Source organism: Cyprinus carpio, chromosome A23, assembly GCF_018340385.1.
Source record: "Cyprinus carpio isolate SPL01 chromosome A23, ASM1834038v1, whole genome shotgun sequence".
Taxonomy (NCBI): Eukaryota; Metazoa; Chordata; class Actinopteri; order Cypriniformes; family Cyprinidae; genus Cyprinus; species Cyprinus carpio.
The window spans coordinates 8,855,233-8,873,097 of record NC_056594.1 but is presented as its reverse complement, the minus strand read 5'-3'; the positions used below and the strand labels follow the sequence as shown (position 1 = coordinate 8,873,097).

The 17,865-nt window shown below is 35.3% G+C and overlaps 1 protein-coding gene and 1 long non-coding RNA gene across 4 annotated transcripts in view; one reads left to right on the top strand and one right to left on the bottom strand.

The window, feature by feature from the left end:
• LOC109101547 (DNA (cytosine-5)-methyltransferase 3B-like) overlaps positions 1 to 13,186 on the top strand; it is a 41,673-nt gene extending 28,487 nt beyond the window's left edge. For both annotated transcript variants that reach the window (XM_042712918.1, XM_042712919.1), the window contains exons 11-22: positions 1,097 to 1,141; positions 4,592 to 4,671; positions 4,997 to 5,109; positions 5,667 to 5,850; positions 5,943 to 6,027; positions 6,582 to 6,727; positions 8,918 to 9,008; positions 10,104 to 10,252; positions 10,336 to 10,421; positions 10,565 to 10,634; positions 10,749 to 10,867; positions 11,390 to 13,186. In XM_042712918.1, coding sequence (XP_042568852.1) covers positions 1,097 to 1,141; positions 4,592 to 4,671; positions 4,997 to 5,109; positions 5,667 to 5,850; positions 5,943 to 6,027; positions 6,582 to 6,727; positions 8,918 to 9,008; positions 10,104 to 10,252; positions 10,336 to 10,421; positions 10,565 to 10,634; positions 10,749 to 10,867; positions 11,390 to 11,531 — 1,310 coding nt within the window. In that variant the 3' untranslated portion in view covers positions 11,532 to 13,186. The remainder of the gene's footprint in view (positions 1 to 1,096; positions 1,142 to 4,591; positions 4,672 to 4,996; positions 5,110 to 5,666; positions 5,851 to 5,942; positions 6,028 to 6,581; positions 6,728 to 8,917; positions 9,009 to 10,103; positions 10,253 to 10,335; positions 10,422 to 10,564; positions 10,635 to 10,748; positions 10,868 to 11,389) is intronic.
• LOC122135075 overlaps positions 1 to 16,870 on the bottom strand; it is a 28,618-nt gene extending 11,748 nt beyond the window's left edge. Inside the window, exon 1 of one of the 2 annotated variants that reach the window (XR_006153302.1) lies at positions 16,579 to 16,870. This is a non-coding gene — a long non-coding RNA (uncharacterized LOC122135075). The remainder of the gene's footprint in view (positions 1 to 16,578) is intronic. The other variant, XR_006153301.1, reaches the window with a different exon arrangement.
• Between the last annotated feature and the right edge of the window lie 995 nt (positions 16,871 to 17,865).

The following is a 17,865-nucleotide window of genomic DNA, read 5'->3' as shown; positions in this document are numbered from 1 at the left end:
TTCTACTCCAGACTCAGTCCACTGCTTCCGCAGGTCCCAAGGTCTGGAATCGGTCCTTCTCCACAATCTTCCTCAGGGTCTGGTCACCTCTTCTCGTTGTGCAGCGCGTTTTTTGCCACACTTTTTCCTTCCCACAGACTTCCCACTGAGGTGCCTTGATACAGCACTCTGGGAACAGCCTATTCGTTCAGAAATTTCTTTCTGTGTCTTACCCTCTCGCTTTGAGGGTGTCAATGATGCCTTCTGGACAGCAGTCAGGTCGGCAGTCTTACCCATGATTGCGGTTTTTGAGTTATGAACCAGGCTGGGAGTTTTTAAAAGCCTCAGGAATCTTTTGCAGGTGTTTAGAGTTGATTAGTTGATTCAGATGATTAGGTTAATAGCTTGTTTAGAGAACCTTTTCATGATATGCAAATTTTTTGAGATAGGAATTTTGGGGTTTTCATGAGCTGTATGCCAAAATCATCAGTATTAAAAACAATAAAAGTCCTGAAATATTTCAGTTGGTGTGCAATGAATCTAAAAATATATGAAAGTTTAATTTTTATCATTACATTATGGAAAATAAGAAAAATTTTTCACAATATGCTAATTTTTGAGAGGGACCTGTAGGAAGATATATATTATATAGATATATATATATATATATATTATATATATATATATATATATATGCTATATATATATATATATATATATATATATATATATATATATAAAACCAGAGAGATTTATGTCCATCCATTTAAAATGTAACACTACATAATAAAAAGTTATGGGTTTGGAATGACATGAGGGTGAGTAAACGATGACAGAATTTAAATTTTTGTGTGAACTGGCCCTTTAAATGACACACGTGTGAATGCAAATGATTAACTGATGTCTAAATGGCGAAATTGCTGTTTGAAATTGTGTGTGACAAGATTGTCAGTTAACTCTATGAGTGCCTTTTTTATTCTGCAATTCTGAACAATTAATTCAGGCATACAAACCTTTTAAGTCAATATTTGAAATATACATTTTGTTGCATTGGACTTCAATGAGATTTAACTCTCATAATGTGTTCCTCATGACTGGCATTTCATCTGCTTTTCAGAACAAATGGTCAATGAAGTTTTGAAGAATCACAGAAGTATAGAAGGTGTGTAATGTTGCTACATGCTACAGGTACTGCTTTCACCCATTAAAACACACGAGGGGCCATTCACACAGAATGCATCTTTGCGATTATAAACTTGAGATGCAGAGCAGCAGAATTAAAAACAGCAAGGTCTAAGCAACTTTAAATTGAACTACATTTATTTTGAGTGCCCTTCATGTGCAAGGTGCTGCATAAGACGCAAACACAGTGTTCAAACATGTCCATTTAGCTTGTTTACATAGAAAACCAATGGAAAAGTAGTGCAGTTAAATGCAAAAACATGGCTCCCAACAGCACTTCAGGTGACCCAAGTTCCCTTTCCTGTTCTGCTCTGTCTTCTCCTGTTATTTCCTGCATTTCTCCAATGTTTTGTCAAATAAAGACAAAAAATGCCAAAATAAACATTACCACCTCATAACAGCACTTAACATCCCTTAATCTAGAGCCCTGCGCAGGACTGTTTTCTTAATCCCACTCCGCCCGCTCCTGTTGAATTTCTTATCATTACCGCCCGCTCACGCAACGTGTGTGTCCTGCTGCCGTGAGTTTTGTGTCCGCTCCCAAAAACATTCTAATATTATATATAATTTTCGCACATCAGGGAGCCGCTATCAGTATGCTGGGTAGATAAATTTCGATTTCACGATCACACACACTCTGTGTAAAGGAAGCACATCTTACAATATAATATATTTGTCAATGAGCTCAGGATCTGTTAAGCAGCAAATCCTAAACCGCTGTAAGTCTTCTCTTCTTACACTTGACCCATGATCTGTCAAATCTGACTCCTGAAACTTGTGTTGGATGCAGGTTTGTTTTTTCCAAGGAATTGGACTGCTTTTAAACTGTTGCCATGGGTTTATTTCCCCCTGTGGGTTAAAGGTTTGACTGAAATTGTTGAATTGAAACATTTTGCATTTTACATACGTATGATAAAACTGTGCTAGATGTGAAGTTTTGTGAAGGAGGGCCACTAGGAAGCCTTTGAGCTGTTTTTATGATCAGTGTAACAGTGACCGTAAAATTCATTATGGAAATGACATATGTTGAGTTTTGATATTTGGGATATGGTCACTGTGCTGTTTTGGGCTGTTTTTGACTGGCATTGTTTAGTTTTGTCACACAGAGCTGGCAACTCTGGCTGTATTGCTTTCAGTTTAGTGTAGCGTATGTTTTCAAGCTAAACTAAATGATTTCAATTTCTATAAAAAAGCAAAATGATAGTATGCCATGCCATGCTGTGGTGAACAAGTAATATAATCAGTGTGCGACCAAATATTATATTTATATATTATATTTATATATTATTTATATACACATATATATACCCACATATATATATATATATATATATATATATATATATATATATATATATATATATATATATATATATAGGTTTTAGAGTTTTGTTATGGTTCGTTATTTGCTATGTTTAGGGAAAAAGGACTATATTGTCAAATAAAAATAAATAAAATAAGAACAAATGACCTAAATAAGCAACAGAACAAATAAATACAACAGTAATTCAAATAAACAGTGCTTTTCAGGTTTTTTAGGTAGGTCTAACAGTCACACTCAGATCTTCTCACAGCGTGCACGAGTTCTGCTTTAATGTTTAAACTGGCAAGGCTTAAATGAGTTTAGTTTAAACGTGCTGCTCAGGTCTCAACTGTGCACACGCGCTGTCAGCACCCGGGGGATGACGGCATAAATGACTGGTCATATTCCAGAACACGGCAGTCACATTAAACAAAGGAAGGTTTTTCCACGTTATTATTTAATTTTTTTCATCGCTGTTGTTGTAATGAATTGGAAAGCCAGAATGCATATCCATCAACAGAAACATACATTACTCAAACTGTTTTATGTGTTGTTATTTTTAACAAACCACATTACAGATGCATTGTGGGTGGAGAACGGTACAGTTCAATTTTTTACAGAGAACTGTTACACTCCTAATATCTATATATATATATATATATATATATATATATATATATATATATATATATATATATATATCTATATATATTATATATATATATATATATATATATATCAGTATCAACATATAGTCAATATTATATATATTAACATCAGTCATTTTCATACTTTTTTCATACTCAATTTCTCTATTTTTTACATTTAGATTACCTTTGACATCATCTAATGCTTAATGAAAGGGTTCATGAACTGCATGTTTTTATTATTATTTTATAATGTTCTCTGAGGTTCACTTATAGTGTTAGTGTGATTTTAAATTTAAAAAACATCATAATTTAGAAATAATAGGCTATTGTCTATCCTGTTTTCGAGCCTCTGTTTTTATAAATTCAAGATTTGCAAGTAAATGCAGAATGCTCTGAATGTTTTGCTTATTAAAATAACAGATGGACGCTGATGTGACATACTCTGAAAACAACATGGGTCATCTGGGTTTAAAACATAAATACTCAGTATTTGTCAAACGGTCTGGAACAGATAATGCAATAGTGGTAAAAGCATGTTTACTCACACGTCTGTGTTGCGACATTACTGTTGGATCCGCTCTAGTCAGACTCAGCACTGCTTCATCATTTAATTTCAATCTCTAAAAAGCAGGCATCATACTGTCTTGTTTAAAAATGAATCTGTAGCAAAGTAAAGCAAACAAACAAACAGTGTTTCACTGACGCGATCTGGAGCTCTTTGGTAATTTTACCCACAAAGTGACTACAGACAACAGAACCCATTATAATCAGTGATTCTGTCTACACTGGATGTGACACGGATTGACACAACAAATCTCCGACAGTAAACTGATGTCCTGCTCTATTTCTGACATACAAGCATTCGTGCAGCTTCTGAACTGAAAGAGAAATTGACTCATGACATGATGCAACAGCGCACATGTCTGATCTAGATATGCATAGTTCAGGATACACAAATTTTAATGCCGGCAGATCACTGTTCTGTTCAGACTACATGACTTGCTGTCTGTCTTGAAGTCATTGTGGTGTTCACACGATGTGACACTAAATGATCCACAGTGGGGTGTCACACACTGCACGAGCTGACAACAACTCTGTCAACTCTGTTTATTTGAAAATGTACTGCTGCTGTTTTTCTTCCACTGACCTTAGCAGTAAAATCTGGAAAATATACAGCTATAATGTAACTCCATCATAGCTATATTCAGAAATATACTTTTGCTGGCAAAATATGGCGCACAATATAACCTTTATGCATTATGCAGAATCCTTTATCCAAAACGACTTACAAAAGAGGAACACAAGCAATTTGTCAAAGAACCAACAATATTTGCATTTATAAGGTTTATGAGACAACTAGAATAGGAAGCAAGAGAAGAAATTTCTTTAAGACTATTTTTAAGAATGCTTGCAGGAAATAGTTACTTTCGTGTTTTGACTGTCAGTACAATGTTTGCTTGCTTTTCTCCTGTTTCAGAGTTCTGTCTCTCTTGTGGAAAGACGAGAGTGGCGACCTTCCACCCGCTGTTTGAAGGAGGGCTTTGCCTAACATGCAAGGTACGAGTTGAACTTAAATTCTCAAAACATAAACAACACAACTCTGGGAACATGGTTCTCCAACACGTGCTGACATGATCGCTCATAAAAGTATCAAACAACAGCACTCGAACCTTACACCTGGACACCAGTATTGTATCTATCGATTACCTTAAGGGGACGGAGTAGGTGCCATGGATGTATGGATTTCACCATAGATCATTTCCATTTCCTGTTACACTCTGTTTGCAGCCGCATGATGCATTGCTTCAAACAGGGATTCTGGTTGGCAAGACACTTAGCTATTTAAATTATTTACACATGTTTTTATTTGTGTATGTGTCAGGATGTTTATTTGGAAATCTCCTACATGTACGATGACGATGGCTACCAGTCGTACTGCACTGTGTGCTGTGGCGGCAGAGAGGTGCTGCTCTGTGGAAATGCCAACTGCTGCAGGTACGAAACCCAACACATTGTCTCATGTTTCTCACAAACTTGTTCTTGTCCCACAATCTCTTATTCAATCTCGCATTTCATTTCACTAGCGTCTTGGCATTTCGTCACACTTCACTTCCATAACCGCCCAACCAGCTCTCCCCCTCCACAATCTCTGAGCCTTTCAGATATTTGTCTTCTTCTCTTCCTCAGCATTGACATATTGGCTTTCTTTAAAGGCAAAGTGTGTTATTTATTTACCATTAGCCACGAACTGCTGCCAATCTGCCAATTTTCTGACTATTTAGAATATGTATCACAGTATTTTTTTAGAATTAATGTTAAATGAATGTGATTAATTGACAGCTGCACTCTTTATTATTTTTTTTTTTAAATGTTAGTCAGGCTCAGGTCAGGCTGCTCAAACAAAAAGTGTTGTTTTAAAAGTGACAGTATCAACCTACACATGGCTTACATACTAAACTCAAATATTAGAAAATATTTGAAGAAAGTACACTTCACCTTTAACACTGTCGGTCTTTTTAAAGGCTCCATTTGATCATTGTCTCTGTCCACAGGTGTTTCTGTGTGGACTGTCTGGATATATTAGTGGGAGCAGGAGCGGCTAACAGCGCTCGTGATCTGGACCCATGGCGCTGCTACATGTGTCAGCCTCTGCAGCAGTACGGCGTGTTAAAGAAACGCCACGACTGGAGCCTGAAACTACAAGAGTTCTTCGTCAATGACAGTGGACAGGAGTTTGTGAGTCTCACATTAACATTTACACTGAGTGAAATACGCTGTTTGCAAAACTGTAGATTATTTACATTTATTTTACTGTCATTTTCTTTCAGGAAAGTCCAAAAATTTACCCTGCAGTCCCAGCAGAGCAGAGACGTCCAATCAGAGTCCTTTCACTGTTTGATGGCATTGCAACAGGTTTATGTGATATCTCTTTGGATTCTATATTCACCTTTTCTGGTTAAATAATCAGCATTAGTGATTCACAGATGCCAATAATATGTATACAATATTGATATCATATCATATGATTAAAACTGCTTATTCATAAAATTTATAAAAATGCCCATAGAGTTATTCGTTTCAAACTACAAGACTTTTCCAGGTCTATAAACACTTCTATTAGGCTAACTTATATATCCAGGTTTCAGTAGACTTTCTTCAAAGAAAAAGGGGGTGAATTAAAATAATAAAGATCTTGAGTTTTAGGTGTTTTTTCTCATTTTAACTTTGACTTATTTTAAGTCATCTTGAGAGCCCCTTGGAAGTCTGCTGAGGCCCCCTAGTGGGCCCCAGACCCCCAGTTGAGAACCATTTGCACCATTGGTATTTTACCTAGTAACATGCACAATTATGAAACAAACAAAATAGTATATAATAATATGAAATTAATTAAAATTGAGTTTATTTATGTATATATATAAATAAGTGAGAGCTAATCACTTACTATGAATGTTTTTATCTTAATTTAGGTTATCTAGTGCTTCGAGACTTGGGCTTCAAGGTTGATGTGTACATCGCATCAGAAGTATGTGAGGACTCGATTTCAGTGGGAGTTGTCCGGCATGAAGGAAGAATCCAGTATGTGCACGACGTTCGCAACATCACCAGAAAAAACGTGAGTTAACTGTCATTTGTTTCTGGCTGCTTCTCCAGTTCATCTCCCATATAAATATTTAAATGTAAAGTAATGTTGTGCAGAACTCTTTATTAAGAGTCTATAAGAATATTTTAGCAGTTTCGCTCTTTATTGTTTTGTATGAAAACTCAACATAATCCTTTTCCTGTGCCACTCTTTTGATATTTTCACAGAGGACTATTTAATGATTGTTCATGTCTGTGAAACCGGTTTTACTGCTGTTTTACATAATCAGGTTTTATATTAACCGAGTAAGACCCAGACCTCAGTTCTCTGTTCCTTCATCTGTTTCATTCGATAAAAGACTGGATAGAGACTGATTGGCGCCATCACCTCACAGGCCACACACACCTGGCCCAAAGTTATTTGTTTAGAAGTGCGTTGCTTGTCCAAACAGCACTTGATAAGGCTAATGGCCTCACCTGAGTCTGCTCTTTGTCGTCACACCTCCAAGTTTCTGTTTGGCTTCTATTATCTCTCCAGCTCACATTCAAACGCTCAGACACACACAGGGAGCAGCAAGTTGTCTTAAGCCTTAGTGACGGAACACAAAAGCGCTTTCTCCCTTCCTAAATCCCCTCTCCTCAATTCATCCATTCACCGCCTCACCCTCCCATTCAATCATTCATTCACTCACCCATTGTTGTTGCCAATCTGGATTGGGCGGGAGCGCAGAGAGAGACGCATGAAAGGGCTCTTGTCGTGGAAGAAAAGAGAGAAGGGATATATTGGAGAGGGTTTTTGGGGCCCTGGGTTGGGTTATTTATGAAACACTGAAAGAATGAGAAGGCCTGAAAAGAGTCCAGCTGCAGACACGCTCTCGCACTGGCACACGCAGATGTTGTGCAGAGGGTAAAGATGTACACAGGCCATTCCCACAGGTCTCTGAAGTGAGGGGATCCTTCAGCAGAACATCTGGAAAGTCTAATTAAACGCTATCTATGACCTCAGTGACTTGTAATTACATCAAATTACTTAGATCTGTTCAGGAAGTTTCCTTATCAACTCAAGGAACTATCAGTGTTCAGAAAAGTAGGAATTCAAAATAGAGTGCAATAGTTGCATTCAGAAAGCAAAATGTCATTCAGTTTCTCCATAGGAGGGATGATTATTAATAAATTATAAACCTTTAAAGGAAGACTTACTGTCAGCTAGAGGATTGTTGAGCTACATGGATGATATATGCTTTTGTTGAACTCAGCAGCTTGCATTTTTCAACTTTTGTGAAAAAAAAGATTGTGTTCAACAGTGTTTCTGTGCAGAAATCTCCTCCAATCAGAGAATTGCGACAAGTTAATCACATGAAAACAGCTCTTACGTCTCCCTATGCTCTCATAGTACTTAAATATTTGTGTGTGTGTGTGTGTATATATATATATTGTAATAAACTAAAAATATCTTGTTTCTATATATATATATCAGTTTAAAGCGTCAGTTTAACGTTAAAGAGAGCGAGGTAAGATGAAGCTGCAAATAATTTAATAGTAGTCAACTTTTAACGACACGTTTTACAATAGAAATGTTGAATGACAAACAGCTGTATCTAGTGATGCAAACTACTCGATTTGTTTCTCTCAAATATGGCCATTTTGAGAGAGAGGGAGAGAGTTGTGTAAACTGTCTCTCTCTACAAACAATGAAGCTGAGTTTACTTAGGTTACTTAAAAACCAGCGATTTTACCCCCCTCGCTGCTGAGAAATATAAGTAGCGATTCAGTATCGATTAATAAAAGTCTCGTGGCAAGTTTATGACTATGAGCTTCTGAATGTTACGATCTCAGATCTCTATGTGCGAGTAGTGTGTGTGTGTATGTATGTGTGCGCGCGCATCAATTAAAGCAGCGCATTAATATAGAATGGTGATTAAAATGTTTTAATGAATTGTCCTTGTCACACACACACACACACACGCGCGCGCATCAATTAAAGCAGCGCATTAATATAGAATGGTGATTAAAATGTTTTAATGAAAAAAAATCCTTATGAAAAAAATCCTTAAAATGGCACAATGGGAAACAAGAAAAATTCCAGGCGGACCCCTGAAAAAGTATTTGGCCACTCATCCACTCTGTAACAAATCCTTAGAAAAATAAATCCCTGGGAAATTTTGGTGATAATTCTGTGTGCTGCAGCTGTGCTAACACTAGATGATGCTGTTGTGTTGCTCAGATTGCTGAATGGGGGCCGTTTGATTTGGTGATTGGTGGAAGTCCCTGTAATGACCTTTCTATTGTCAACCCTGCCAGGAAAGGCCTGTACGGTAAGACATTATAGCTCTTATGAATCTTATTAAGGGAATCTTTCATTGTGCCACACAAAGCCCTTGTAGATTATATATTTTGTTATGATTACATGCCATTTCACAACACAAGAATTATTGTGGTGATGTGTTTACAATCAGCTCTATGGCAGGGTTAATCTATTTATTCATCCATTTTCCAAAATCACTTTTCCTTTGTAGGGTTGCATGAAGGATATGAATTATAGCTCAAATTTAGGAGTTTCTTTAGTGGATTTGTACTATTACTTTTCTAAGTCACCACACATATAATTTTTGTTTTAATTTTAATTACTAAGACAGTAAGCATGGCTTTACTCATAAAGCATTTAGTAAATGTTTACAAAATGCTTTAGTGGTTCCCACGATACTTTTCTAAGTCACCACACATGGGCCACAGGATGACTTTAAAATTATTTAAAGTAATATATTGTTATTAATAAAATGTTTTATATTGTATTTAATATATTAAAACATTCAAACCTAATTGAATTGCTAAAAAAATTAAGTCAAGATGTAAACTGAAACCTTTTTTTTTTTTATCTCACTGCAATAATTTATCTTTTTTTCTTTTTTTTTGATGATGTTTTTTGTTGTTTTTTGTGTGAATAAATGCATTGTGGCTAGTTAATATATCAACACTACTACTTTCCGTTAATAAAAAAGCAAGTAGCTTTTCAAAAAAAAAACATCGGAAATATCAGGAAATATTTATATTATATATGTTGCTTTTGGGTGTATTTGGGTGTAAAAGGATTGCTTTACAAAAAAAATATATAAATGTCTTAGAAAAATATAAACAATAATATAAAAAACATAAGATAATTGAATAGAACTAAGGGAAGAGTTTTCACTTGTACATTTTAAAATTTTCATAAATATTTGTCCATTTATTTATTTTCCATGAATATTTTCTTATAATATATTCCATGTCTCTTCTTTATTTATTTCTATTACTTATATTGAACCTAAACCATATCTAACACCCTAGCAACCACATAGCAATATGCTAACAACCTGTCCTTTAGCAACCATTCAGACTACAAAAAATTTTAAAATGCAATATATTGTGTTCAGAGGGGACCGGACGACTGTTTTTTGAGTTCTATCGCCTCTTGAGTGAAGCGAAACCGAAGGAAGGGGAAGACAGACCTTTCTTCTGGATGTTTGAGAATGTGGTCGCCATGAGTGTCAATGATAAGAGAGACATCTCACGATTCCTGGAGGTTTGAGTTTTCTCATTGGTTACTGTTATTTCAGATGGATTGATCTGGTCAATTCTCATTTCAGTTTGTCTGTGTATCTGCAGTGTAATCCAGTGATGATTGATGCCATCGAGGTATCAGCTGCTCACAGGGCACGTTATTTCTGGGGAAACCTGCCAGGAATGAAGAGGTATTTGCCATCACAGCTTCCCCATTTCCTCTTAAATAATCTCCAGACACCATTTCTAAACCTTTTTAACCAGCATCACAATAAAACTGAAAATGTGATGTATGTACTTTATGCAAGTTTGAAATAAATATGCTTTCTTCCAGGCCTCTGTGTTCATCTGGGATGAATAAATTAGAGCTTCAGGACTGTTTGGAACATGGCCGCGTTGCTAAGGTAACTTATTTGTAAAGCCATCAGGCTTTTATTGATTAACTCTATTTGTCCAGTTCATGACCTTGAGCCGGCTCTACCAGGAGAAATATTTGAAATCTAACTCTGTGTATTCAGTTTGGTAAGGTACGCACCATCACAACACGGTCCAACTCCATCAAACAAGGCAAAGACCAGCACTTCCCTGTCATGATGAACGGCAAAGAGGACATCCTGTGGTGCACAGAGCTCGAGAGGTGTGTTCGCAACAACAATCTGATGTATTGATTATATATATATTGATTATACAAATATCGAGTGCTTTGTGTACATATGCTGATTTCATATAATTTAGAAAAATCTTTAAACCTTTTCAAGAACCATTTAATTTAATGACTCATAATGTCAAGTAAAAACATATTTTCATTACATGTAAGTATCAATATATATTTTTCAAGGTACAATTTTTATAAACAAATGTTATTTATTATTAGCATATTTTCAAGGATTTATTTCTTTTAATGAGTCATTTCCAGTAAAGTTTTTATCACTCTGATATTTCTGACTTTATGTCTTTTAAAAGTGTTAAAAAAATTAAAAATCATTCAAAATGTCATTTAAATAAATAAATAAATAAATGATGCATTCAAGCCATAGTGTATTGGAAGTCCATTCATATTCAGAAATTGCTTTTTTTAAGTATTGTTAATGAAATAATAGTTTAAAAATAATGTCATGTAATTGACCCAAAATCACTTATTCTCTCCTTCTCTTGTCAGGATTTTTGGCTTTCCTGTCCACTACACTGATGTGTCCAACATGGGCCGTGGTGCCAGGCAGAAGCTACTGGGACGGTCTTGGAGTGTTCCTGTAATCCGGCATCTGTTCGCCCCTCTAAAGGACTACTATGCTTGTGAATAACACATGTAGTCCATGATCAGTTAGTCCAAAGTTACACAACAAGCATAATAACAAAGTACAAAACCAAATGTCCTCAATAAGGAGCTCTTGGAGACTAGCTAATCTCTACATTCACAAGGCGATCTCAGCTTTGCAAAGACAAGGTGAGACATTGAGCTGACTTGAGGACAAGGGTAGTCTTGACCATCATACCAAACTCAAGGTAGACACTGTGTTGTGATGCTTAGAGCATCATTTAGTAAAAACACAGTTAGCTTTTGTACTAGACATTTTTTAAATTGATGTGCCTGTCGAGGTCTTTGAAACTTTCAGGGTTCATCTCAACACATACAGTTAGATTTTATCCTTTATTCACATGAGGGGGAAAAAAACAAAACAAAACATTGTCCATGTTGCCTTACAATCTCAAACAATTAAAAAAGAAAGTTCAAAATTTTACAGTGTATCTGGCTAAAGAATGTACAAATGTGCGATTTCTTATTATGTCAAAGAATCAGTATACTTGTATGTGACACATTTACATGGTATTGTTGCTGTGAGAAAAATACTTGAAATTTATCAATGCAAACATACAAACACGAAGCCCCGTTCCTGTTTCATACAGCTTACATTCCCTCTGAAACATTGCACAATAACAGTATAACCAGAAGGTGTTTTTATTAGCAGAACTCGAGGGCATTAGCCTGCTAAACATTACACGATTGTTTTCTAGACAAGTAATTTGTCAAATAATTACTCAAGATAGAAATCAGTGTACTGTATTTTAACCTTGAAATGAATGTTTACAAACTTTTAACACATTTCAACACGTTTTTAAGCTTTCTTATTATACCTTGAATTTTTTTTAGATTGACCTCTGTAATGAGGCACTGGTGTAGATGTAAAATGTTAGCTCTGTATGGGTTTCTCTCACATGGAGGCTTTCATTTGTCTTTGAAACTGTTGTTTTTTTACATTCTGTTGCTACAAACAATAACAAACGTATTATATCATGCATTGTATCATTGTAGCTTAAAACTGATGCCTCAACTGTCTAAAACACTTAATGTGTGTTGCCTTTTGAAGAGAAGAGATACAGCCTGCCATACTGGGGGTTGCGAAGAAACTTTCTGCTTTTGTTTGATAGACCTAATGCTGTAACTGTTTTATATGTCTTATTGTATGCCTAATGTAAACTACTGTCCAAACTCAAAGCTTGAAGACTAAAGTAACCTTAATACTCCATATAAGACACGGAACAGAATTTGTGTTGGATACCACATTTAAATTACATTTAGCCTGTACACATCTTGACAGGCAAAAATGTATGTAAAACAGTGCAAAAATGTGCCTACTGTCATTTGTTTTTCTTAAAGGTTTTTTACTGTAGTGTAAACAATTTTGATATCTTAGCCTTAATATTTTGCTTAGTAGATCTTTAAATTTGATATATAAAGCTTTTTACTTGTTTATTTGGTAACAGTGAACATGTTAACCTATACAGTTGAACATTAACAGTGCTTTTATAGAGTCAATTGATATTTACTTTTTTTTTCTTAGAGTTTTTTGTATACAATATATTTTCCTTTTGGGACTTATGGTATAAAACTCAAAACAGTAACCAAAAAAATGTTAGTATCCTGAGCAAAACCAATAAAGACTCCAAAGCTGTTTCAGCTTGTGTTTTGTGTTCAGTGTCTGCTTTTAATTATGTGGCTATGACTGGGGTTCATATCTACCTCTTTTAAATGAATATAATCATAAAGCTTTTATATATATATATATATATATATATATATATATATATATATATATATATATATATATATATATATATTAAAATCATAAAGCTTATGTTTTTATAAGAGAATTTTATAAAAAGAAGACTTGTAAACACTGACTAAATTCACTTTTATTAGATGATTCTAAATGTCTTTAAATCTTAAAATGTCCAGAAAAAAACAACAACTCAGTTTTCTCCAATTAAGGATTCAGGCCTCATCACAGCACAGAAACGGTACTAGTTAAAAATACAAATTAATTACTTCTCGCTTCGATCAAGGATGTGTCTCAATAATAGTTTTACTTGATCTTAGTGCTGCATTCGACACTATAGACCATGACATGCTCTTACAAAATTGCACTGATATTCAGGGATTATTGTGGTTTAGATCGTACTTAGCAGACCATTACCATTTTGTCTACTTAAATGGTGAAAAATCAGTAGATTAGCAAATAACATAGTAAATTATGGGGTGCTGCAAGGATCCGTGTTAGGCCCTCCATTATTTTCAATATACATGCAGCCACTTAAATACCTGGGTGTTATATTAGACAGCAACTTATCTTTCAAAAATCAAATTTCATATGTTACAAAAACAGCCTTCTTCCACCTCAGAATCATTGCTAAGCTACTAAACATGTTATCTGTTTCTGGCGCAGAAAAGCTTGTTCATACATTCATACAATGACCTCTTGACTGGATTACTGTAATGCACTACTAGCCGGTTGCCATGCGTCTTCATTAAACAAGCTACAGTTAGTCCAAAATGCAGCTGTGAAATGAAAATTTGTGAAATGAACATTATTGGACACATTCACTTCTGATGAAAGATCACTGTAAATTGTAATGTAGACATGCATTTTCTGTAAATCTGCTTTGAAACAATGTGTATTGTGAAAAGCACTATACAAATAAATTTTAATTGAACTAAATTGAATTGAATTAAATGCGCTCTAAAACTAAGGTCCAATACAAGCATGGAATTTTTTTTTAAAAAGGACTATTTTTATCATTCTGTTATTTTATCAATTGCCAGGCACAGTATCAAGTGATTAAGTCAAAGGGATCTGAAGCAAAACATGTTCCAATTGAAAAGACACTCTGTAGTGGTCAACATTTCAAATGATTTTTCTTACATATCCTTCTTGAGCTGCAAAACTGACTTCTGCCTGCTCTCATAAATCTCATTCACATAATGCAACATCATTAAACTTACATCTTGTATTACAGTTTTCAGGCATTTTAAAAAGCTCCATCACAAAGACATTACATCATGACACTTCTGCTGGTATGTGATGCCTTATGGACATTGTAAAATGCGAATAAACCAAAAGCAGATTTTAAAATAACGTTTTGTGTAATCATGATAGGGAGATGTAAAACATTGACAATTATTTTGGTCAAGCCCAGCCAAAAAAAATAAAAAAATGTTGATCTCGTATGAAAATCTAAAACACTTAATTTTAATGTATGGACATTGTGGACATTATTTTTGTTTTCAGGTACAAATGCATAAAATAGTTTTTTATTTTTATTTTTAGTGGTTCTGACCTTGTATATATAGATATATATATATATATATAGATTTGTGGACATTATTTTTCAGATAGATAGATAGATAGATAATAGATAGATAGATAGATAGATAATAGATAGATAGATAATAGATAGATAGATAGATAGATATTTAGATAGATAGATAGATAGATAATAGATAGATAGATGAGATGCGTGTGTGTAGATCTATCTATCTATCTATCTATCTATCTATCTATCTATCTATCTATCTATCTATCTATCTATCTATATATATATATATATATATATATATATATATATACATACATACATACATACAAACACATTTTTCATTATATACAGGTGCATCTCAATAAATTAGAATGCCGTGGAAAAGTTCATTTATTTCAGTAATTCAACTCAAATTGTGAAACTCATGTATTAAATAAATTCATCGCACACAGACTGAAGTAGTTTAAGTCTTTGGATCTTTTAATTGTGATGATTTTGGCTCACATTTAACAAAAACCTACCAATTCACTATCTCAACAAATTAGGATACTTCATAAGACCAATTAAAAAAAAAACATTTTTAGTGAATTGTTGGCCTTCTGGAAAGTATGTTTATTTACTGTACATGTGCTCAATACTTGGTAAGGGCTCCTTTTGCTTTAATTACTGCCTCAATTCGGCGTGGCATGGAGGTGATCAGTTTGTGGCACTGCTGAGGTGGTATGGAAGCCCAGGTTTCTTTGACAGTGGCCTTCAGCTCATCTGCATTTTTTGGTCTCTTGTTTCTCATGTTCCTCTTGACAATACACCATAGATTCTCTCTGGGGTTCAGGTCTGGTGAGTCAAGCACACCGTGAGTCAAGCACACCGACACCATGGTCATTTAACCAACTTTTGGTGCTTTTGGCAGTGTGGGCAGGTGCCAAATCCTACTGGAAAATGAAATCAGCATCTTCAAAAAGCTGGTCAGCAGAAGTAAGCATGAAGAGCTCCAAAATTTCTTGGTAAAAGGTGTTCATTTACTGTACACTTCCAAAAAACACAATGGACCAACACCAGCAGATGACATTGCACCCAAAATCATCACAGACTGTGGAAACTTAACATTGGACTTCAAGCAACTTGGGCTTTGAGCTTCTCCACCCTTCCTCCAGACTCAAGGACCTTGGTTTCCAAATGAAATACAAAACTTGCTCTCATCTGAAAAGAGGACTTTGGACCACCTGGGGAACAGTCCAGTTCTTCTTCTCCTTAGCCCAAGTAAGACGCCTCTCATGTTGTCTGTGGTTCAGGAGTGGCTTAACAAGAAGAATATGACAACTGTAGCCAAGTTCCTTGACACGTCTGTGTGTGGTGGCTCTTGTCCGCATGTAAATGTACAGTCAGAATGTACAGACATTGGTCCCAAATCGTTGTATTTTAGAAAAACTTAATGGCAGACTACAGCTGTGGGGTGCCGCAAATAGACTTAAGTGTGCATATAGTCATAATTTATGAATCATAACCCACCAAATGAGCTAGTTATTTAATGTGTGTTACTCACCTTACTTCACTGGAGCTATAATAATCTATAATCTCTGAAAATATTGGCCTGAAGCTTTACTATTGGGGGCTCTGGCAGCTAGCTATACTGTTGGCTAATCAAATCTACAACGGGCTTAGCTAACGTTACGTATTTATATGGAAGAGCATGAGAGGAGATAATAATTAAGTTGACTTGTCACTGAATTTAAGATGTTAAATTAGTTATCTTACCCAGTACACGACCTGTTGCTCGTCACGACACAACCTCGCTCGTTCTCTGTCAGACAGACTGTGGCGCCAGTGGCGTGGATTCCGGGGAAACTGAGTGGGCGTGGTCAACCTGTGACTTCAATCGAGAGTAACCAATAGGAAAAGGCCTTTCATCCTGGTGGGTAGAGACCGCCCACTGAGAGACAGCTTAACTCTCAAGCAAAACTTTTTAACTCGCAAAAAAAAAGTTTTAGACCCGCAAAAAAAGACGGCAGAAAAGAGAGCAACATTTGTGGTTTCGCGATAAAAAGTATTAAAGTGCACAAAGAAAAATAAAGATTTTCAAAGATTTATATGCACTGCAAATAATTTTGTTATCAATTTCTTTCTTTTTTTTGCAATCTTTTATTTTTTAATTACAAAATAATTAGTTTTACTTTCAAACACAGAATGTTTGATTGAATAATAAAAATAAAAATAATTCCATAACTGCCTTGCACATTCAAGTTACAGATGGCCGCGCTCCTTATGGTTAAACATAAGGTGAACAGCAAGGAGATACTGCTGCCAAATCAGCTCGTTACGTTGAAGCTTTTCCTCTCCAAAAGGCATTTTGTTTTGTCTCTGTCAACCTTTTAAAGTCACATTGTATTAAACATACAACTTTTTTCAACAGTTGGGTAAATGACCAAGTGAACATCACTTTGCTTCACGCATCACTAGCTGCCATTACAAAAACAACAACAAACGCCGATTTGCGTTGAAAGTATTGCGGGAAACCGTATTCAACGTAATGTTGTACTGTGTTTGCAAAAACAGTAGGTCAGCTTAGCACTACTGTAACTGCTTTTCAACAGGTGTATGTAATATGCCATTCGAACATATCTTAATCTGCCTGCTTGGACTCATGTTTTTAACCATTTATTAATAAATACATAAAGATTAGTTACTATATGACATATATGTCTTTATTCACTTCCATGCACGCATATGCTGAATTCGGAAAACACTTTCACATCTTCTGTCATTTGAAGAAATAATAGGCCTAAGCGTGTATAGCATGTTACTCCGAATTCAGACTATTTTTCGTTCCCTTTCTGGTTTTCCTGAACCGCTTTTCTGTTTTTAAAGAGTGATTAGCACGACCAAACAGCTTTCCGATGCGGGACGTAAAAAGCATTTCATTGGTCGACCGACTGAGAGACCACGCCCCCCACCAGTTAACGAGTCATTGTTTCAAATCTGAACAAAGTTTAACGTGTTAAATATATTCTAGAAAGGCTAGAGTTCAAGAATCAGCTACGGGAA